The sequence below is a fragment of the Orbicella franksi genome, chromosome 14 (assembly GCF_964199315.1).
Source record: "Orbicella franksi chromosome 14, jaOrbFran1.1, whole genome shotgun sequence".
NCBI classification, from domain to species: Eukaryota; Metazoa; Cnidaria; class Anthozoa; order Scleractinia; family Merulinidae; genus Orbicella; species Orbicella franksi.
Genome location: NC_138158.1, coordinates 14,489,625 through 14,512,031, shown reverse-complemented (window position 1 = coordinate 14,512,031; position 22,407 = coordinate 14,489,625). Strand labels below are relative to the sequence as shown.

General features: G+C 44.1%; 2 protein-coding genes across 2 annotated transcripts in view; both read right to left on the bottom strand.

Annotated features, from left to right (window-relative positions):
• Positions 1-925: 925 nt before the first annotated feature.
• Positions 926-3,655, bottom strand: LOC145467245 (pancreatic secretory granule membrane major glycoprotein GP2-like). Its single transcript, XM_081450796.1, has 2 exons — positions 3,280-3,655; positions 926-1,348 (listed from the first exon to the last, which is right to left on the bottom strand). The coding sequence occupies exons 1-2, from the start codon at positions 3,653-3,655 to the stop codon at positions 1,251-1,253; spliced, it is 474 nt and encodes a 157-aa protein (XP_081306922.1). The 3' UTR covers positions 926-1,250.
• A 216-nt stretch (positions 3,656-3,871) lies between these two features.
• LOC145467415 (oncoprotein-induced transcript 3 protein-like) overlaps positions 3,872-22,407 on the bottom strand; it is a 52,194-nt gene continuing 33,658 nt past the window's right edge. The window contains exon 4 of the mRNA XM_081450972.1: positions 3,872-4,667. Within this exon, the coding sequence (XP_081307098.1) occupies positions 4,222-4,667 (446 nt within the window). The 3' untranslated portion in view covers positions 3,872-4,221. The remainder of the gene's footprint in view (positions 4,668-22,407) is intronic.

Sequence of the window (22,407 nt, the reverse complement as noted above, 5' to 3'; positions counted from 1 at the left end):
GGATTCCTTTCGTGTCTTTTTTTGAACTTCCTTCCTATCTATGTTTTTATAAATCTCGGTGATGTCTGTGAACAAACTGACAGCCTCCTGAAAAAAGTAGAAAATTGTTCTGGGGTATTGCTATTCCATATTAGTGGAATTCTACTAGTATAATAATGCAAATGCTGCAATCTGATTGGCTGGGCCATTGCACACTATCAGCCACTAGTGTACAGTGGCTTGATGTGGTCGACAAAATGGTAAAGCTTCCTCGTTTCTCCGAAGTTTTGAAAGAACATTTACAAACAAATGGATAATCAAATTCCTCAGAAGACTAAAAGGAGGGCATTTACGGTTTCTTGAAATAAAAAAAAGCTCGAATTTTTTGAAAAAACTGATAAGCGCGTAAGCAACTGCAAATGCCAAATCGAAAATTAATTCAGTCTGCGCGAGTTCTCTAAAGCATGGAGTTTAATACTTAGACCACAAATAATTGGAATCGTTGGTTGAAGGAAATTTCAGTTAAAATTCTACTAAAACAATTAGGTTATTCGCCCTCGATTTCAATGAGGCGATAGTTGATTCGGGCTTCGGCCTCATCAACTATCACCTCATAGAAATCTCGAGCTCATAAACTGATTGTTAATGAGAAATCATACCAACCACAATTAGCATATGAATGAATTTAATTTCCTGTGGCTGTGTTCCTAGCGCGTATTATACATACGCACTCTAAAACAATTATTTTTGCGTGGGTATCCCACATTATTATCATCGGCTCGTGTCTGTTAATGCAAATGACTTTGTATCCCACACATGTACCCTTTGGGTACCTATTTTTATATGTTGTAGCAAGCCCACGACTTTTTTTTACTTCGCAGATTGTGCGCGCGCTTTCTAGTCCATGTGTGCCATACACGAACAGTTTTTTTTTTCTGTATCGCGTGGCTCGTACATTACACATACTGCGGAAGAGCCTTTTTAGCCTCATATTTAGTTTATCGTCATAGTGTCACGCATCTAGAGCTGTTTGCTTACCTTTAATGAATTCAGTATGTTAGTCAATATGCCAGCAAATCAACGAAAATAATAGATACCTGCAAGGAAGTGTTTTGCCAGACATCTAATTTGTGCAGTGCAGAAATGAATTTCGTTTCCTGGATGAAGGAGATGGAAATTAATTCAGGTTTATGATCTTCTGTGTGAGTTTATGTATGTGAAAAACTAGGAGTGGCGTGGATCTGCTACGTAACCAACTGTCCACGCTAAAATTAACAGCTGCCCTTTATACTTACCAATGTTGCTGTTGTTGCCGCAGTTGTTGATGTTGCTGTTGTTGTTGTTGTTGTTTTTGCTGTTGCTAGTCTTGCTGTCGAGGTAATAATTAAGTCACATTACTGCCCTGTTAGTATGTTACGCAATACCTAACTACCAAAGAGAAAAAACGCAGAAGCATAGAAGAAAAAGAGGCTTGATCACCTCTATAAAACGTAAAATAGGCTGATTTTGGGGTATGAACTTTAATTCAGTCGACAGGAGGTACTGGCAAACGACAACTCAGTGAAATTGATCGTTCCTTGGCGATTTTGTAAAAACCAGGCTTCAGGACGGCGCCTACTAAATACAAAGGTTTTTGCGCTAGGCCAGGACCTGGCGGAAAAAGTAGATCTTTGCAGGGGTTATTGGAATCCACAATGAAAAAAGGGGGTAGCCACGCATTTTTCGAGATAATTAGCCTTTAATCTCAACAAAAATGCTGGCATCAGCCTTTTTTCTGAAAAAAAGAAGGAAAGGATATTTCTTCACAGATTTTCTTAGAATTTGCCTTTACATACAGAAAAGCAAACACATTTATAAGATCTTAATACTACATGGTAAATGGTAACATAAAAACCATTTTTGGTAGGTTTTTAATAACAAAATCGTTGCAACAGCGCTTTTAGTGTCTCTGACAGCCTTCCTCTGGTTCAGTTAAAAGACAGTCTAAATACCTTTTGCTCACAGCCAGAAACTAACCACGTGTTGAATAGGCTTGCCACTTCCATTTCATAACATAAAATATAGGGGTAACCACGCGATTTTTAAAGTTATTGATCTTTTTTAAAAGTTTTTTTACGTGCCCGTTACATTTTTTCCTGTCACCTTCCTAGTAAGTAAAACATTTGCGTATCTCGCACTTGTTTTGCGCGAGCTCCATGCCATCTGCAGGTTCATGATTACAGTTGGATTTCAATACAATTATCGACAGATAACAGCTAGTTTTTCAGCTGGAAGACGTTAACAGTTAGTGGTTAGCGACATGCTTCTAGTCTGGTGTGCCTGGTTTTTAAAGTACAAGTTCATTAAACTTGATTTGGTCACAGGAGGAAATATTTTCTTTCATTTCAGTCGTGTGCTTGGTAGCGTAGTTGATTGCGTCAATGTCAACCCAGTGTGCGCGGCACTTAAACCATGCCGTGCATAATGCGCAGAACGTGTGCGCACAAACAAAAGTAGGCACCGTCTTTAAATTAAGCAGTATTTTCAACTGTACAAGAAGATCTTTAACTTATCATGATGTTTATCATGTTCTTTAATGGGGCATTTTACAGTTGTCTGTTCAATGACCTGGCCCTTGAAGGACAGTGAGGTTTCATGTCACCTTGTTTTCGTAAAGACCTCACTGTTTTTGTTGTGTAAATCAACTGGTGTTCTTATGCCAAATGGTTGGCATGCAAATGAGAAAAGCAGAGAGGTTTGTATCAAAGCAAGGTCACCTCCAGCCTCGCGGAATAATGGCTATATGCAAGTGTATTTTAAACCATTGACAAATTTTATATTCGTCTTCTACAAAATAGCAATTTAAATGACCCTACCAATTAAATTTCGTGTAGTTGCGAGAACGTGAGCCACGACGGCTAATTTTTCGTATTTCTTTTAATTTGGAATTGTTCGCTGGCATCCCATAGTAGCTTTAAATTAGTTCGAGTAGGTTTTTAAACCGATCGGCTTATGGAACAGTGCTAGATAATTGCTAAATTCGAAGTAAGATATAAATCCAGTTTTACGAGGAGGTTTACTTGTCGTCGCTGTTGTCATTGCTAAAGCTTCCCAATGGTAGAGGGCAAAACCTGGTTTTGAGACTATGGTGAAGACGGAGCTCGCTAGTTTTGGCCGGTTGCCATCGATAACCTAGCCCAACCAAACCTAATGTATTCTAGCCTCATATTCTAGCCAAACGTTACTCGTAGCCTCATTACTTGATTCCTGACCAAGATATACAGCGAAGACAACCTGTCAAATAACCAGCATCGACATTACCTGAGTAGCAAAGATGGTATGTAGTGTTCTTGTGTAACTCATACACGTAATAAGAACTACAGTTCTTCACTTTGATTAGGTTCTTCCATGGGCAGCAAGATTTGTTACCACTAAAGCAGACTTGACGAGTCACTGCGCCTTCGGTGACCGTCGGGTGTGAACCACGAAGCCAACCTTGGTACTCAACACCGTAGTGTCCTTTGGAATCACATTTGTCTTTTATCCGATCCGCGACAACTCCTTGGAGACGGTACCAACCAGTTACCAGCTCCGTTCTATCGCATGTCCTGTTACTCTGCGATACGTCTCCTTGAGTGTGGCCTGCTTGACGCAAAACCGTGTAATTTGTACAGCCAGCCACTTTAAATAGAAACATAACATTTAGTATAGGTAATCATACGGTTTCGAGTTCAGTTTGGAATTAATTTGTACGAGTAAGTTTTTCAAAAAGCTGAAATTGCAGGAGCCGCTTCGGCGAGTGCAATTTCAGTTTTTTTTTAAAACTGACAAGAGCTAATTAATTTCAAATTGAACGAGAAAAACCGTATGATTACTTATTATTAACATAAACATGAAAAATTGCGTGGAGGAATTGCCGGAAGATCTTTCTTGAAGCCATTTGTTCTCATTCGAGAAAACTTTTTTCAAAGTTTCTGTACTAAATTTTCGTCATCATTTTATGTGATATCATTGGCTTAGAAAATTTCCTATTTTCTTTCAGCCAATCATAACCTAGAATTACGATGTGTAATTTGCACTGGTGTTACACATTTTGCACTGATGTTACACTTTTTGCACCGGTGTTACACTTGAACTGCACTGCTCTCAGCCAATCCGAATCGAGTAATTTTTTCATGTATATTATTATTTTAGTTAAAACTCTATATTTTTTGTTTGATGTGGATTTTGTTTTCCAAATGAGCTTTTAAAAAAACATGCTTTTTAAAACCTTTTGAAGTTTTGCAAGATATTTTTAAAGTTTACATTTCGCCTCTTATTAAATGAATACAACTTACAAGCACCAGCATTGCCGCAATAACGAAAACTGCAATAAGGCATCCTCTGTAACTCATACACGTAATAACCACTACAGTTCTTCACTTTAACCATGTTACTCCGCCAACAGCAGTTATGTATCCCGCTATAACAGACTTTACGTGTAACCACACCTTCGGTGACAGTCGGGTGTTCACTATTAAGCCAACCTGAATGTTTAGTACCGCAGTGTTCCATGAGAACACATTTGTCCGGCATCCGATCCCCAGCAGCTCCTTCGAAACGGTACCAACCAGTTACCAGGTCCCTATGGCATTTCTGATGGGGCGACGACGTGTTTCCTTGGGCGCGGTCTGCTTCACTTAAGACTGAGTAATTTTTACAACCATCCACTTAAAGAAGAAACATAAAAGGATGGTTAACCATTAATTAACCATTTTGTCGTGTTTTTTTTTTTTTCCTATTTTTATTTACTTTTTATTTAACAATATTTGTCATTACTTTCTCAAGAGCACCTAGGCTTACCAAGGGGGATTACAATGTTGCAATCTTTACTTCATTTATTCAGGCTCACACACAAACTCAAACACAAACAACACACAACAATTGTGCTGAAAACAACGAGTTAAAGTTCAATTTTATCTTAGCCTTATTATGATTCGCACTGTCATACTTATTTTTAGAGTTAAACTAAATATTTAAGCTCATCATATATTTTACATGCAAATCAGTTATACTTCCCTTCTAAGGCTAATGCATTAGTGGAACTTACAAGCTTCGGCACAGCTATACAGGGAAACCTTTATTAAGCGGTTAAGCGGACGCGAGGTCTTGAAAATGCTGCCCGAGGCCCCAGGCCTCGGACAGCATTTTCAAGCCCGAGGTCACAGTTTTTGACTATACGGACCGACCCTAAGCCGGAAAATAACATGTATTTTTCCTGCGGTAAATTGGCTTACAACTGGGTTTGTTTACGAAACTTTGTCATTAAATTGGCGTACATACCGTCTACAAACCATCGTAAAAAATCAAACGAGCGAACGAGCGAGTACCTCAGTTAGTAGACAAAGAAAGATGTATTAAAGAACAGATTAATTTCGAACTACTTTACGTTATTTGCATCTAGTTCACCAGTTAAGTTCTCCAAAATTGTTTTTCCGGCGTGAAGTTTCGTGCAAAGTTTGAAGTTGTACTGCAAAAAACAATTTCTAACAGTCGTTACGACTCAGTCGAAATCAGAATTTTCTACCGTAAATTGAGTGGCAGAAAGCAAGGAAATCCGTTAAGTGTATTCCACAGAAATTCTCTTAAATACAGCAACGATCAGAGAGGTAAATTCGACTGCAATTAACCTTTGTTTTGCTTAAAACTGATTCTAAAGATTAATGCAGCCAATCAGGAACACGAACGACAAAATTTCCCAGTGAAAAAATATCGTTCGTCCAATCAGCAACGCAAACGACGAAATTTCACTCATGATAAATGAACTTATTATATCTCTCAGTTAGTACGCGCGCTGTGATTGGTCAATTTAGCGGGCCGTGGTCTACTGTACGGCCCGCTAAAATTTAAAGCTGTTTTTGCTGCCAAAATGTTTCGTGATTTATCGCCAAGAGTTCTTAAGAGTGCCTGCCTGTCAAAAATTAGACAAATTCTTAATTTCGCGGCAAGAGTCGAAAATTCGATTTCGCTCATATTCCTATGGTAGACAGGCTAGGGCATGACAAAAACTACTGGATAGTTTTTTTTTTTTTTTTTTTGACAAAATATCCTCATATCTCAAAGAAATATGCAAATTACCAAATTCCGTTAAAATCGTCATTTGACGCACCATTTTATTAAGCAAGTTTGAAAGCCTCGCATGCAAAACCACATCATTCTTTCGTCTTTAAAACACTCAAATATTTTTGTGCAATGTTTAATTGTGTACTGGGTTGATTTTAGGGAATGTTGCGGTTTTGCTGGGTGCAAAATAATTAAATTTCGAATACATGTATTTGATTCACTTAAAAGTATTTTGTAAATATAATTGATTTTCACCATGTGCGAAACCTTCAAATGGATTAAGCTTCTGGTGATTGAATCGCAGAAGGATGGTCTACAGATTCCTGTAAAAGTTTCTTTGGGCAAATGATTGTGAGCGACGCGAGAGCTTTTCAAAATACGTTAAAAATGCAGATATTTGACCATCCGTCGTCAAATTTCAATTTACGGGTTAGACATATATTTTAGTATGCGCCACATGTCTTGAGCTATATTAAGTTGAAACAGACACAGAGCTGATAATTTCGAAATGTTCTAACCTTATTTGCTGTAAAAGGCGGGTCCAAAAGCCGATTTGACGTGTTTCTGTCACCATTCGTCGCACATAAAGCAGAAGTTTGCTTTTGTTTACACAACGTCTGATGTACATCGCTAACTGTCAACTTATTTAATGTTCGAATAACATGAATCTATGACCCTCTTTCGACACATATGATCACCACTGCATCTAAGTCAAAAACGGCTAAGTGATTTGTAGATTGTTGCTTGCTTGCACTACGCCAAAATATTACGTTTGATCATCGTTTGATCTATTGCTGCTTGAATCCTTGCTTGCAGCGGTTCCTTGTTTGTTCGTCACGCAATGCTGTCACCCCATGTTAGGGGGTAGGGGTAGGACAATTTCTATCCTAATACGTAAGGGTCCGTAACCACAGGAAGCACACAATCTTGTTGAGTAGGAAGAAATTAAATTAAGCACTGAAAAGAATGAATAGTTAACCATTGCCCGTGTTGTTTTCTTTTACTAGACCACCGCTACCTACACGCCTTGCGTAAATACTGTAACGCTAAACTCGTACCTACGTCTTTTCGCGCTGTGCAATTATTGTTGGTTTACATATAATACAGCGGGCCACCCTCGGGGAAATGGGAGGTGGCTGCTCAATAGGGGTTGGTCGCTTAATAGTGGTTGGTGTACCTTGAATATTTTTTCACTATCGGGTTGTAAATTTAGCTAAATTTCTTAGTAAACATGGTGTCAATTCAAGACAATCATTATAGACATCATCCTCGGAGGCCAGGGTCAGTTATTGGGAGCGGGCAAAAGTCTAAACGGGTGAGAGAAAAGTTCGGGCGAAGACCCTTTTAGACTTTTTGCCCGCCCCCAGTAACTGCCCCTGGGTCTCCGAGAATGCCGTCTATCATGATTGTCTTGAATTGACTCCATGTTTACTAAGAAATTTAGCTAAATTTACAACCCGATAATGGAAAAATATTCAAGGTACACCAACCACTATTAAGCGACCAACCCCTATTGAGCAGCCACCTCCCATTTCCCCGAGGGTAGCCCGCTGTATTATATGTAAACCAACAATAATTGCACAGCGCGAAAAGACCTAAGTACGAGTTTAGAGTTACAGTATTTACGCAGGGCGTGTAGGTAGCGGTGACACACATAGAGAGTACTGGTTCTGGGCCAGATGTGAACACATAACTGTTTTCAGCTGTTGAAACGACTCCCACCGTTAAAACCTCGCTTAGCAGCTTCGGATTTAACGGTGGGAGTCGTTTCAACAGCTGAAAACAGTTGTGTTCACATGCTGTGCCCAGAACCAGAGTAGTATATAGGGAGTTTAGCAAATAACGTGTTGTATCAATTAGCCTCTTTTTGCCATTTTAAGCCCCCCACCACCCTAACAACCTCACAAGCTCGGTTGTTAGGTCGCTGGGAGGGCTTAAAATGGCAAAAAGAGGCTAATTGATACAAAACATTATTTGTTAAACTCCCTATATACTACTGATACACTGCTAGAGATGGGTTTCACAATTAGACACAACGACACCAGCGTTATATCGTTCGAGCGGCGGCCATGGTTCGTGGAACAAGCAACTGTCAACTTACCGATGCCATTCAAAACCTCCCTCCAGAGCTTCGTGAGAAAATCCTGGAGGCGTATATCGCCACAAAACGTAGGCAGCGAGAGGCTTTGGACTGGGACAAGGTGCACGAGCATATTTCAAAACTGCCTTTCTGTCAATTCATGCAGCGGATTGTACCAACGATAATTTGCCTTGAATATGCGAACTGCCGTTTCGAGGGATTTTGTTTTCCCTGTTACGAAAGTGGAACTCTTCATAAAGTGTCGCTAAGCCCGCCGATGGAGTCAATACCTCTCATAGAAAACAAAATTGAGTACAATAATTTTTTAAAAATATGTTCCTGGGATGGTTATGATTGGCATGAGTGGTTCCTTTTTGGCGGTGAGCGTTAGCGAAAAAAGGCGGGCATCAAAAGGAATTCGCTTCAAACATATCCTAAACGACCTCGCGCGTAATATCGCGAGCATCTTTTTGCCACTGAGGTGTGAAATATTCGTGGGCGAGAAACGCAATCAAGTGGAAGAAGACGAGCATGTTTTTATAATATGAAAATAAAACCGTCTGTTTCTAAAAATCAGTTCAAAGTGGGGGGGCCTGTTATTTTTTTTTTATCAGTTCAGCTTCAAGTCTGCCGCGGATGTCTTTCTCCAGTTTCCGAACATCAACATCGGCAAGCTTTCTCTTTGATGGTTGGCGAAGCATCTTTGCTCGGACTTGTTCCTTCAGTGAGTTATACTGTTGAAACTCGGAAAGGATGGTGTCAAACTCGTGGGAAGACACTTCGTTGTTATTCGAAGCTTTGGAGAGCAATCTGTTGATTGTATCCCGCTTGGCAACGGCGAGCGTGGTAATTTCTTGATGTTTTTTTTATTTTCGAATCAAGTTTTTTGCTGGCGATTATTAGCCCCGAGGAAACGAGAGCGAAACACCCCCCAACGCCGCCTAAAGGAACTGTTGCCGGCAGGCCAACCACAGACAGAGCGGCGCCAAAACTAGCTCTGGAAAACGCTGCCGAGAGAACACTGGAGCCGGCAGCACTCCAATTAACGAATTTTCTTGCCCGTTTGTATTTTTTAGCAAATTTAACTCTAATTCAAAAAGAAGCGGGAAGCCCTTGAAGTCAAAGAGTTCGCCAATTTCATCTTTGACGCTAATAGTGATGCTATTTATAAAATTGTGTGTAAAGCAGTCACGCAAAACCTGTTGGGGAGAACCCTGGTAGCTTACCTTTTCAAAAGGCTTCCCTTTTATATCGAGCAGGGCTAAGACATCCGACTTTTTGCTATTGAACAGATTCTTTTCTGGGTCGATCAAATCACAATGGATAAAATATGTAGTTGGAGATGTAAGCCTTTTTACGAATGTTATAGGCGTCAACTTTCGCCCAATACCAAGCAAATTGGCTAAATCACGATCAAGTTCTATAGGTTTCAACCCAAAATTTTTGATTACAAGCTGGCCAACAGGTTGATTTATTGCTGTTTCCAACTTATAGTTATATTTTGCGAACAGCCCGTCTATTTCTTTCGCCATTCTTTCTAAACTATAATGCCCTGGGAGTAATTTAGTGATTGATAAAGCTTTGTCTTCGTCTTTATCTCCCAAGGTGGCTGAACCTTCCTTTTTCAAAGTGTCCCAGCTGTTGAATAAACTACAAGATATGAGTTTCATGAAATGTACTTTCGGTATCGCGTTTTCAAAATAGATAGTCCCTCCGTTCTCTTGGGTGACAATAGTGAGAACAACCATTTTATATTTAACAAACAAAATTGTGTTCAAATAAAATGGCGAATATGTGGAAAGATCCTGAGTTTTTGAAAAAAGCGGCAATCGCAAAGGAAAAGGGGTGGACAAATTTTTTAAACCACTTTCCAAAGGCGGATAAAAGCCGGTTCGTTTCACAAGAGAGCATCGACGAGAAAAATAACGCAACCGCAGAGGTGTTTTTCAAAGAAAGCGAAGACTCGTTACAAAGCGTCTTCGGCTCAGACAGGCGGTATTGGAGCGCGGAAATGAAACAAGCGCTTGGTTTGGGAGACAGCGGAGGTTTTCCCTACCAATTGTCGCCGATTGGTTCAAAAGTTTCCTTGCCCATCCCCGCGGAACCTTTCGACGGAAAAGCGCCAAGCTTGAAGAAAATATTCAACGCCGAAATCAAAATCTACGTCACGCCTGACCAATATTTCACGACAAAATTCAGAGAAATATTTCAAAAAACCAAACTCAGGCACACTTCTGGAGCCGAATCAAAACACTGGTTAGGAGGGCTTGACATGAAATATTGGCTGCAACAGCTCAACTTCGCCGTTTTCTGCGCGACACAGGGGTGTGGAATTTCTCGCGAAATCTTTGACAACGGAATAAATCTGCCGCCGCAGATAAGAGCTTTTTATATCTTCCACGTGTATTTCACGGTCAGGCGCATTTTGTACCAGCTGGGAGGTATTCAGAGCATGAGCGCTTTACCCGGAGATCCTCCTTTCAACCAATTCAATAATCATTATGACGTTGCTTCGTACAAAAGCTATGCAGCGAGTTCGGCATAGACCCCTCGAGCGATTTTCGCTTCACCCACGGAGCAAACCACGGTCTGGGAAGCGTTTACGTCTATGCGAGCGGCGCGTCGAAAACTGACTACCTCTACCCGGGATGGAACAAATTCAGCGATGAAGGTGGGAAAGCCATTCAAAGAAACCTGATCTATTACATCGAGCCGGGTGTCGCTTCTGATACCCAATCGGACTGGTTCGCGCCAAACACAGCATCCGGTTTGACGCAGGCGGGCTTGTCGAGAATAAATCAGTCAATCGAAGCCCTTGTTTACTGCATTCTGGGAACGCAAGTCAACGTCCGCAGCAGCATTCTCGGTTCTGGTGGCCGGGCGAAAGAAGCCCAGAGCGAGTTTCTTGTTCTCGTGGAAGACGCGATCAGACAGTCCGACCTGGCCGAGAGCGTGCAAAGGTACCAGCTCGCGGTGGATCAAGCGAAGGTTAGGCTCAATCTTGTCGTAGCCCCCATGGTCTGGCTTATGCCCGCGCAAATGATAATCAACACCGAAAGCACAGTCGGTTACAACAACAGGCTGAAACAGGCGGTATCCGGGATGAAACTAGGGGTCAACAACGAGGTAAACCCGGAGACAAAAAAAGCTGCGCTCAAACTGATGGCAGGCGGCCCGTCAAAAATTAACCCTCCCAACAGCCATCCTTCCAACCCGATACACAAAGCCGCAACAGCCGAATCAAAAAAATCAGCTTCGACCGAAATTCATCAAGCACATCCAACGGCGCCCAAGGCTCCAGATAAACCACCGCAACATGAAATAAACAAAACGTCGGTAATTGTCGGTGTAGTAGGATTAGCGGCTTTGCTGTTCATGGCCTGGCGGTAAGCTAGCGCTGCTTCTTAAAATATTTTTCGAACAAAAAGGACAGCGCGGCAAGAATGAGCAGCCAGGTGTGCTCGGCCAGAAACCCGACGACTTGGCCCGCAGCTTTGAATAGAAAATTCACAATCGATCCAATCAGCCCCGGCAGAAGAGAAGCAAGTTTCGCGCCAATATCTTTTAGGCCTTTCCCCAAAGCTTTGCCGGTGGTTTTCAAAGCGTTTGTGATTGAACCGACGACAGCCCCTATTGTGACCCCCGCGACGAGAAGAATAGCAGTGGCCGTCACTCCATATTTTTTGAAGATGTCTTTGACCCTTTCCGAGAGAGGCCGCGCCCTTTCCCTTTCCGCAATCTGAGTTTGCAAACGCGCGAGCTCCTCGTTTCTTTCTTCCACCCTCTCTCTCGCGGCTTCTATGTCGGAGGGGGAGGCGTTCTCATCTTGGATGGTAGCCTGGTCTTCCTCGTTTTGGCGCTGCAGCTCGCTTTCCCGCTCTTTTAGAGCATCCAAAGGCTTTGTGCTGTTGAGCCTTTCTTCAATAGAATTTGTGTCTTTTTTCTCTTCTGCAATACTTGCTTCAAGGCGGGCATTATTTTCATCTTGATCTTCCAGTTTTTTAAATCTTTTTTGACGTTCTTTTCTTTCTTTTATTGCGTCTTTTTAAAGTTTTTTGTAAATTTTTTGTCAGTTGTTCCTTCCTTTTAATTTCTTCTTCATATTCTGGTAGATCTTTGAGTTGAGCAATCTTGGAATTTTCTTTATTTAACCGCTCATTAATAGACAGAACCAATTCATTCTGTTTACTCAATCTTTGTTCTGCTTCTGCCTTTTTCTTTCTTAATTCCTCAAATTCTTTTTGATTTTTTAGAATAAAAGCAGTGTTTCTGCTGACAATTTCTTCAGCAGGAGCTCCCAGAGCTTTTTTGACGAAGGTTTTGTTTAAGAAGTCTTTCTGGAAACCGCTGCTATTTTCCAAACAATTTTTGTCTTCCCCAGTTTCGGACCAATGACCACCACACCCCTTTCACCTTTTTCTTCGGAGAATTCAATTCTAAGCTCATTTGGCCCCAAACCAAATTTGGCTTCCGGGTACCGAGCTTTGATAAAATTTTTGACTCTTTCGATTTCTTTTTGTTGTAAGCCGGGGGACAAATTCTTGATGCCTTCATCATTCAAGAGACCCGTGTCCCAGTCTCTCAAAGCATCCAGCCTTCTTTGAAGCTCTTCGTCTGTAACTTTTCTATATGTTCCCGCATAAGAAGTTTCAGGTAGACCTGTATGCTCGTGTTGCCACGTTTGCATTTCTATCGTCTCCCCGCCGTCGTGGTAAGGAGTGGACGCCGCGCCTGGCTGAAAAGGCTGGGTTCTTTCAGCCTCTTGTTCGTCGTCGTCTCGATCATCTATATGACCCATGAGAGTATCTTTTTTTTGACCGTAACCAAATTCGCCGCCGCCTTCCGCCATAGCAATATATTCCAATTATGTTATTTTTAAATTAGAAAAATAATCGCCGCGGTATTATACGAAATGTCAGGGCCAGAGAACCTTCGCCCAAGTTACAACGAAAAGACATTACACGCCATGAAGGCCGATCGCGAGGTCAATCGAATCACCTTTTCCCGCACTGAAGCCAACCCCGGCGATAAGCTGTATGTTACCGTGCCCAAGCTGAACGAGAACGAGGTTCTGGTGCCGGGCTCGCTAGCGCTTGTCTTTGACATCGACCTTTCTGGAGGGCACGCCAACAATTACCTTGTCCAGAACGTCACGCGGGCGCTCGTTGACAGGCTGCTCGTAAAGTTTTCAGGCGAAATCCTGCAAGACACGATTGGGTATGAGCGAGGATCTATGCAAGATCCGCTCAGACGCGGGAGACAAGAAAACCTCAGACGTCGACGCTGAAGAAAAGCTGAAAGAGGTCTACGGAAGCAAGTACCGGATCAGGCTAGACTATCAGATCATAGCTAATCACGGCGTTTTCTACCCCCAGGCCCTTTACAACGACCTCACGTTCGATGTAAAACTTGCACATGCTAAACATGTTGTCAGAGGCTCCGATACAACCAATCTGAAATACAAGCTGACCAACATCTAGCTCGAGTACGAAATGATCCGCAGCAAGACTCTGGCATACGAGACGCGCAGCGTTTACTCCAGCGGCAAAGAGTTCGCTTATGACCACGTGTTGCATGACAAAGAAGTGTCTTTCAAAAAAGACACTGACACGAAGATCAACGTCAAAGTCAACGCCCAGAGAAGGTCACTAAAAACAATCCTACTACTGTTCATTGAGCCGTATGTTTGGGGCGCCAGAGATTCAGAAAAATTTATCTTCCCGGATCTGACGAAAGTCAGCGTCACAGTCAACGGCGCGCCCAACATGCTTTACAACAACGGCATCGAAGATAAGGACATGTGGGAAGAGGCCCGCAGCTTATTTGTGAAAGAAAAAAATAAAACTGAGCACATGAATATGACAAAATTTTACACCGATGATAAGTTCGGGCTTGTGATTGATATGCGCTCCATGGCGGATCAGTCGATGCACGGCAGCGGCACGCGCATTCTGAACAGTACAGACGGTATCCAGCTGGAAATCGAGCGGAAAGCCGAAGGCTCAGGCAACGTGAAATGCCATGTATTCGTCATCTCCGACTACCAGTTCAACATTATGGACAGACAGCTTGAATCTTTGGAGTATTAATATGAACATGGACCCAAGCAAGATACCCTTCAACGCTCTCATTGTGGGGCCGACGAATTCAGGCGAATCAAGGTTTGCGGTGGACCAGATCTACGGCACTTTCCGCTTCAAGTTCGACTACATCGTGCTCATCTGCCCGACATTCGCGCACAACAAGACCTACTACCGAATTAGTGAAAATGATCCAAGAATGAATGTGATAATATGCGAGCAGCACGAGGTGGAAATGTGGTTGAAGCTCGTGAGATGGCTTTTCGTGGGAACCAACACGCTCATAATCCTCGATGACTGCGCAGCCTCCAAAGATGTGAAAGGGCGCACAGGCGAGCTGGTGAATCTCGCCTTTTCTGCTCGACATATGGGAATCAGCGTTTGGGTGCTGACTCAGAAGATGACCGGCATAACAGCTTCCTTCCGGGAGAACGTGGTGGCGATCGTTCTCTTTTACACCCCCTCGGCCAAGACCACGAAAGCCATCTTCGATGATTACGCCGGCGAACTCTCTCAAGATGAGTACAAAGGGCTGATTTCAAAGCTGAAAGAGCAAAAGTTCTCTTATCTTGTGTTCTCGCTTCGCCACTCCTACGGGTTAAGACATTTTGAATAAAAAATGAAAGCTGTATATATTGTTGCGCAATGGCTGGAGAAGAGAACGTCGTGACAGAAGATGTTTTAAAACTATTGGAAGCCGAGCTGTCGAGTGGGCCGGCTGGTGGTATTGTGCCAACCGCCTCCGGACCTGACATACCTGCTCTTCGTGAGCAGCTGGCCGTGCTGGAATCCACAGGCAAAGCCAAAGAGGTCATCGGAGTGCAGTTAACCCACGAGCGGGTGAAGCGCCTGAGCGACAAAGATGTCGAGAAATACAGCAAACGCTACGAGACATACGTGGGCTCAAAGACAACAGAAAGCCTGATCGACAGCTTTATTTTTCTTGCAACCAAAGCGGTCGGAATGAAACTTAAAATCAAAGACATCGACGCTTATCAAAAAGACCTCAGGAACGACTACATCTTAAACACAGAGCTCTCCAATCTGGCCGGTAACCTTGCTTTGAAGTGCGGCCAGTTTCTTGCTGCGGCCAACGCAGCGCTGATCACCGCAAAACATATTGATTTTAACTCACATTTGGAGAGAAAGGCCGAAGTAAAATTGGAAGAGCAATCCTCAACAACCGCTGAGCGATTGCAGACAAATCCTGAGTGAATTTGTAAGCATTATTATATTTGCTCAGCATGTCTACCGAACAATCCGAGAGCGCATCGTAGGGCGATACCCAGACATCACCTGCCGTCGATATCCCACAGCAAGCGACAACTCCAACTGAAACAACGACAACACAGCGCGTAAAAAATCCCAAGCGTGTGGCTGCTGGAAAAATGGTTGCCGAAAGAACGCGGCTGGCCCGAGAACAACAGAAAAAAGCAGCTGAGGTTTATATCGCAAACAACAAGGCGAAAGCCCCCACATCGCCCCCCCCCCCCTCCCCGCCCTGAGCCAGCCCCGACTACAGAAGGCGAAAGCCCAAAGAGCAGCCTCAGCACCACCCAATGGCTTGCTGTTGCCAGCATAGTCGTTTCACTGGTCGGGATTTATTACAAACGTAAAGAGCTCAAGGCCGCATTCGTCCAAAAAACGCCTGAGCCCGCACCTCAGGCCGCGCGTGTTGAGCCAGATGCCGTTCGCGCGACACAGCCAAAAGGTTTTTAAAAAATGATTTAAACTTTTCCAGTGGAATATATTTCAATATGCTTAAAGCTAACGTTCCCCAGATTCTCATCTCTTCAGCCGCAATTTTTGGTATCTCGTTGGTATGGGGGGACTTCAACGTAAAGGTTTTTCATACAGTCCGCGATCTTTTGAGTGCAGCATTTATTGATAAGGCCGGAGAAGAAAGAAGAATACTAGAAGAAGAAATACGAAGAATAGAAGAAGAAGAAATAAGAAGAATAGACTTAGAGGAAGAAAAAGACGATGGCGAGATACCCACGCCGAGCCCAAGGTCTCAGAATTCCATCAGCCAAGCGTGACATCATGCCCTTTGGAACCTCCCCTGCTCCATTGAACTCGCAAGACAGATCAGAATTTTGTTTTGAACTTTTGTTTTTTCCATAATAGCAAACGCGACTATGTCAGACAACAAGCTTGTTAAGACCATCACGGACGCCGCTACTATCACTGGCTTAGCCGCTGGCATCGGCTGGGCCGCAAAAAAGGTTTTGAAAGAGAATTTTACTGCTGATCCCAGCAGCAGTGCGATGAATTACGTGAAGTTCACCGCCGTCGTGGCGGGTAGCATTGCGCTCAAACAGTACCTCGAGGACCAAAAAATCCTTCCCACCAGCGTTTCAAATTAATGATTTAAAAATAAAGACTCTGATATATAACACCATGGCAAGCATCGCTCTTATGGTTGGCGGGGCTGTGTTGAACGCCAAGGCTTTTATCGGAGGCAATTATCTGGCGAAGGCGCTTGGCGGGGGCGACAAAGCTGCGCTTGAAGAAAAAAAGCGCCACGATAAAGCCCTCGAGGCGTATCAAGCGGCTTACGCCAAATACACGCGCGACTGCACAAAACTTCTCGACTGGATTGCGACCAACGCGCAAACAAAGGCGGAGACCAAGCAGAACTTCACCAACACTGACTATACCTTCAAACTCTATAACCAGGCGCATCCTGACGAACGAATGATACCCCCCAAAGAGCCCAAGTTCTCAGATTTCTATCAGCCAAGCGAGCAGCAGAAAAACGGTGAACTCATGTTCGTGGGCGCCGGGGCGCTCGCTCTGGGCTACGCAGCCTTCCGGTTCCTTTAAACTTTTTTACACCTTACTTATAGTGTAACGCTATGGACGCCAAACTCGCAAAGATATACTACAGCCCCGGGGGCTACTGGAAAGGTATTGCTGCGATCAAAAAATTAGCCGAAGCCGCCAAGGTACCTGAAGAAACCGCAAAAAAGTGGCTGATCAAGCAAGCGCTCTGGTAGATATTCCTCCCCGCGCCGAGGCGAATTCCTCGGCCGAAATTCGACGTTCCCACACCCAACGCGGTCCACCAGGTGGACCTTCTTTTTCTGCCGCACGACAAACTTCCCCGCGGCCGCAAAGTTCTCAAATACGCGCTGACTGTTGTCGACGTGGCCAGCCGCTACAAAGAGGCGAAACCCCTGACTTCGAAAAATTCTGATGAGGTCGCCCAGGGCTTTCAGAAGATTTACAAGCGCGCGCCTCTGAAATGGCCTCAAATGCTGCAGGTTGATCCCGGGCGCGAATTCATGGGCGCTGTCACAAAAGAGATGGAAAAGCACAAAACATATATCCGGTGCGGGCGCGTTGACATTCACCGCGACCCATCGCGCAGAATGCCGCGACATATCCGGGACTTAAATGTAGAGTGCGCGCGAAATTTAATTATTAATTAGGCTGCCGATGGTTAAACAATAAAGAAAATGACCAGAAAATGGCCGACTACGCATACTTGTTTAGAGTTTACGTGCTTCATACTTGTGTTTCGTAGTGGTTATCATAGGGCTTTTGTAGATGAGACATTGATGGACTAAAGGAGACATTTTTTGAAATGTTACGAAAAGTGGATTTAGTCGTTTTCTTTTCCTGAATTTGGTCCATTTGAGGGAAAATATTATATGAGGAAATATTTGGAGGGAGAATTTTACTCCTTCAAAGTGCCCTTCTTAACGGTTATCATACGGCTTTGAATGTATGTTGTTGAAGGAAGCTTTATGCCAAGTTTTAACGGAAAATGTTTCAAAGTGGTCGTTTTGCCAACTTTCGAACACTCGTAACGATCTTTCAGCCTTCGTTCGCCTCGGAGACTAGAAGAACAATAGAGCGAAACTCTTTTGAATTTCCCGGCAGAATATTAATACATGCCAAGCTCCGCCTCCACATACAATAGGACACACGCCGACGCTATAAGGCATTGAAATTGAGAGATGATAAAATGTATCACTTAACCATCGTATTTAAAGTAACGCTTTGCGCGAGTTGCAATAAACGAATTTTCAGCATGTCATCTGTGCAAGAAATGCAGCGCGTTGATCGGGAGCTCTTTTTAGAGCTCATTGAATCCCCGGTCAACCCCGGAACGTCGTTTTAACATCACTTTACATGTAATTTCATCAACATAAGAAGTGTTCGGACGGCTCCCATGTGTTTTCAGTTAAAGGATAATTCTTCCACTGAATAAAATACTCTGCCTTGCCCCCTTGGTTTCGTTGAGAGACTATGCGCTCAACTTCATAAATACCATAACAACGAGCTTTTGCTTGGGTCGGTACTTATAACTAAGGCCACGATCATAAACGTCATCAAATAGTGATGCGTAAAAGCCAAGCTGCTGTCTCGTACGCTTTGACATGTTACTCCAAAGAGGATTCTAATAACTGAATACTCGAACCTGGGCCTTTTAAATGTTTTTATCAATTAAAACGGTTCCAATTTTGAATAATTATCTCACACATGCAGTGGACAACAATGCTCACTCAGGCGTAAGACGCGCTGCGTGCCTTTGCTTTTTTGTTCGGCTCTGGATTTCAAACAAAAATGTCATTTATTTTCCTCTTCATCTTTCGAATAGATAAAGACCTGTGTTGTCTTTTAAGTCCTCGATCAACGACAGACTACGTAAACCGATCGAGTAAAAGACTACGTCTGATGAACTGCTTTGACCGGTCGAGTAAAAGATGAGAACGATAAAGTAGAAGAAAGTTTTATGCGCACCGTTCTTTCCATTTGGCAACGCCATGGAAGAAGAATTTTTTGTGGGAGAACTTTTGGCTCCCGCGCTCAAACCATTTCGAGTGTGACATGTCAACAAAAAAAGTGAGAATGTCGCTGCACACGACTTTGTTGACAAAAGTCTTTGTGAAGAGCGCAGGCCGCCTTTAAATTAGAGCGCTTTTGTTAGCTTATTACACCTTGGGATTTACTTCACACATCAGACCGTTTGATTGACAGCCGCCGATTCATTGACGAGAGCAGTCGGAATTCCGACAGCTAATATTTGTAATTATTATTCCGCGCATTGAAAAACTGAGCACTGCAAGTATATGTCGCGAAAGACAATAGAATTCTGCGCGATGCAGGCCATTGTTGAACGTTTCAACCGCACCCTGGCTGAGCGCTTGTTCGGACACCAGTACGCCGTTGAAATGCGACTCCCTGAGCGCCAGCGGTCCACTGCCTGGGTGAAAAGACTTCCAGAAGTTGTTTCGGCTTTGAACAACGAGGTAACAAGCCTTATCGGCAAGAAGCCTGCCGTTGCCATCAAAGAAAAAGCTGTTTATGCAAGGCCATCGACATCTTATTCAAGGCCTGTTGGAAAAAGCGAAAAAATACTCCCCTCTCTTGTCCAAGTTCGTTATCTCTACCAGCCCGGCGAGCTTGAAGGTGGCGTAAAAAGAGCCACAGACCCAATCTGGTCTTTGAAAGTTTACAGCATTGAAAGATCTTTCACCAAACCGGATCAAGCCGTTTTCTACTATTTGCGCGACGGCCCCAAGCGCGGCTTCGTTCGTGAAGAACTGCTGGTTGTCCCTCCAATACCGCTCTTCCTCCGGCTGACGTGAACTAAGTGTGAAATTCGATTGGTTCGGTGTGAATCCCATCGGTCAGCACCCACCGTTTGTCGTAATAAGCGCTCAGCCCCAGCTTCCGCTGCTCGTAAGTGACCATTTGCCCGTCCCGCGCCCTGAAACCTCTGTTGGTTGCCATATCCTTGCCGCCTTTCAACGTTTCAGGATAATCAAGCTTTTCAGGGGTGTCAAACCACTCGTACTGAAACCATGATTTCACGGCCTTGCATCCGTAGGCTTTCACCCATTTCTCGTAGCTGGTCCCCGGGCCAAGGTAGTTGATGATGTCAAGGAAACGGAAACCCCAAGTGAGCAAAAACATGATTTTGTTCCCCTTTTTTGCCACTCTGACTTTGCTTGTTGTGTCAGCAAGTAGGCCCGCGAAGTGGTTTTTGATCAGATTCAGATCGTAACTGCCTGAGTTGAACCCGACGACAGGAACCTGGTCGCACCATTCGTTGATTTTTTGTTTCTGAGCTTTTGGAAGCATGCCCACGCATTCTGGCAAAAACTCCGCCCTAACTTGGTCCCGAATGTTTTTTCCGCGCCTCTCCAGCTCTTCCATAAACTTTCGGACCAACTCCGCGGGGTCTCAATCGGAGATGTGTGTGGGTTTTCTTTCAAGGGTGTCACCAACGCTCACCGAAATTGGCACGTGCGCATTTTCGAGCGTGAGCATGGGTGTGAGCTCCTTCCGTTGATTATTATCTCCATACGCCTCGAAATCGTAAAAGATCACGTGCGGGTAGTTTTTTGTTTCAGCTTTCGGCAGGTCAACATCATCGATTCTCCCAACTTCGCACGCCCAAGCCTCGATGACGCTATAGCCGGCCTTTCGAAGCAATGCCGTGCGTTTCATTGTAGCTTTGAACCGGTCTTCGCGTGTTTGGTTGTTACGGTCAATGACTTTGTCACGATCGTGCGGGAAACATTTTCGGCACCCGTGCCAGTGGCAGCTGTGGTATTGAAAAACGGCCTTTGTTTCATGGTTGTACCCGTCCACAGGGGCGCGCTCAACCCAACGCTCGCCACCATGCCCGCACATTGCTTGGTGAATGTGAATTTTTCGCCGCTTGGCTTCTCGAACAAGCCACACAAGCGAGCCTTTCGAAGCTTGATCTTTTGGATAGAAAGCCTTCATGAAAGCTGTCTGCGGTTTTTCCACACTTTCACTCTGAAGAGCGATTACCGTTTTTCCTTGGCTGCAAGTTTGGGCGTGGCGTTGAAGGTTGCAAGCTTTTGTGAATCTCTGACAGCAATGTCCGCATTCATATGTTTTCGCCAGCTTTGCGATGTCTTTTATGACGAAGGCGTGCCCTTCATAAATTTCGATTGTCAGAATGTTTGTCAGCTTGGCCGGCGGGATTCTTCTGTGAGGCCATACCACTTCTCCGTCTTCTCCGCGCTCACACTCGTAGACACGTATTCCGAGCCAATCTGAGACAGCGGTGCCCTGATTTAGATGCCCTTCAACCTTGTCCAATTCATCTAGAGACGTTTTTGGGAAGTCGGGCGGTACGGCTTTGAGTTTGTAGAAACTCTTGGCGAGACTTCGGGCTTCTTTTGTGCTTCGGTGGGGGAGAGCCCCTTAGTGCACAGCGATACAGCGCCATAGGCACAGGTTGTCTTGATAGGTATCCAACGCCACCATAGACCGGCTATGTGCAAGGTTGCGCAGCCAGTCCGGTAACGGGCCTGTTTCCACCAACGGCTGCCGATCAAGCACAACCTTCACTTCAACGCTGAAAAAGCTTTCAAACACCCACTTTGTATTCGGTCTTTCAACGTTCCCGAGCTCAAGGCGTTTCGTTTCCTGCTCGCTCAGCCATTCTTCTGCCTTAGACAGTTCTTTAAACCAAGGCGATCCGTCGTTTTTGTGGTACAGAATGACAGTGCCATCTTCGATGTTGCGCAACTGATACGAGAAAATGCTTCTCACGAAAAACGACGTGCTGACGTTTTCTCGTATCTTCTCCATGAATTTTGGTGTGAGGGCTTTTTCCAGACCCCTAATGAAGCGCCATCGAATGAAACGCCTCCCTGTACTCTCTTCCCCCTCAAACGTTACCTCACCGTACAGGTCCAGAAGCTGGCTCTGGTAGTCTGCCACATTTCGGATGTTCCCTCGAGGAGGGGCCTCAAACTCTCTCAGAAGTTCTTGCATTTTTCTCGACTTTCTTTGCCTGGGAGGCGGTTTTGACTGGGAAGGTTCAGCTGGTTTAGGAAGTAAAGGTTTTTGTAAACTCTCCGCAGTTTCTCGGGGCATGGGTTCATCCAGAACACTCTGAACAGTCTTTCGAACAGCGGGCGCTTTTTCTGCAAGATATTTCTCAATATTCTGCAACGTTTCTGGATCGATTTTTGCAAACTCTTCTTTCATCAGTTCTTCAAACCTTTGGTCAACGGAAGACATAGTGACTTGTGGATATAACGTAAGGCGTCATTTCTCTAATTGGGTTGTCCTCAGCGCGAGCAAAACAAGTTTAAAAGTTTTCTTTGCTTTTTTGCGCTTGCGGATAAGCCGCTGTTTTAGCGCGCTCCCGCCGCATGGAATACATAGACGGTAATCACACAAAACTCC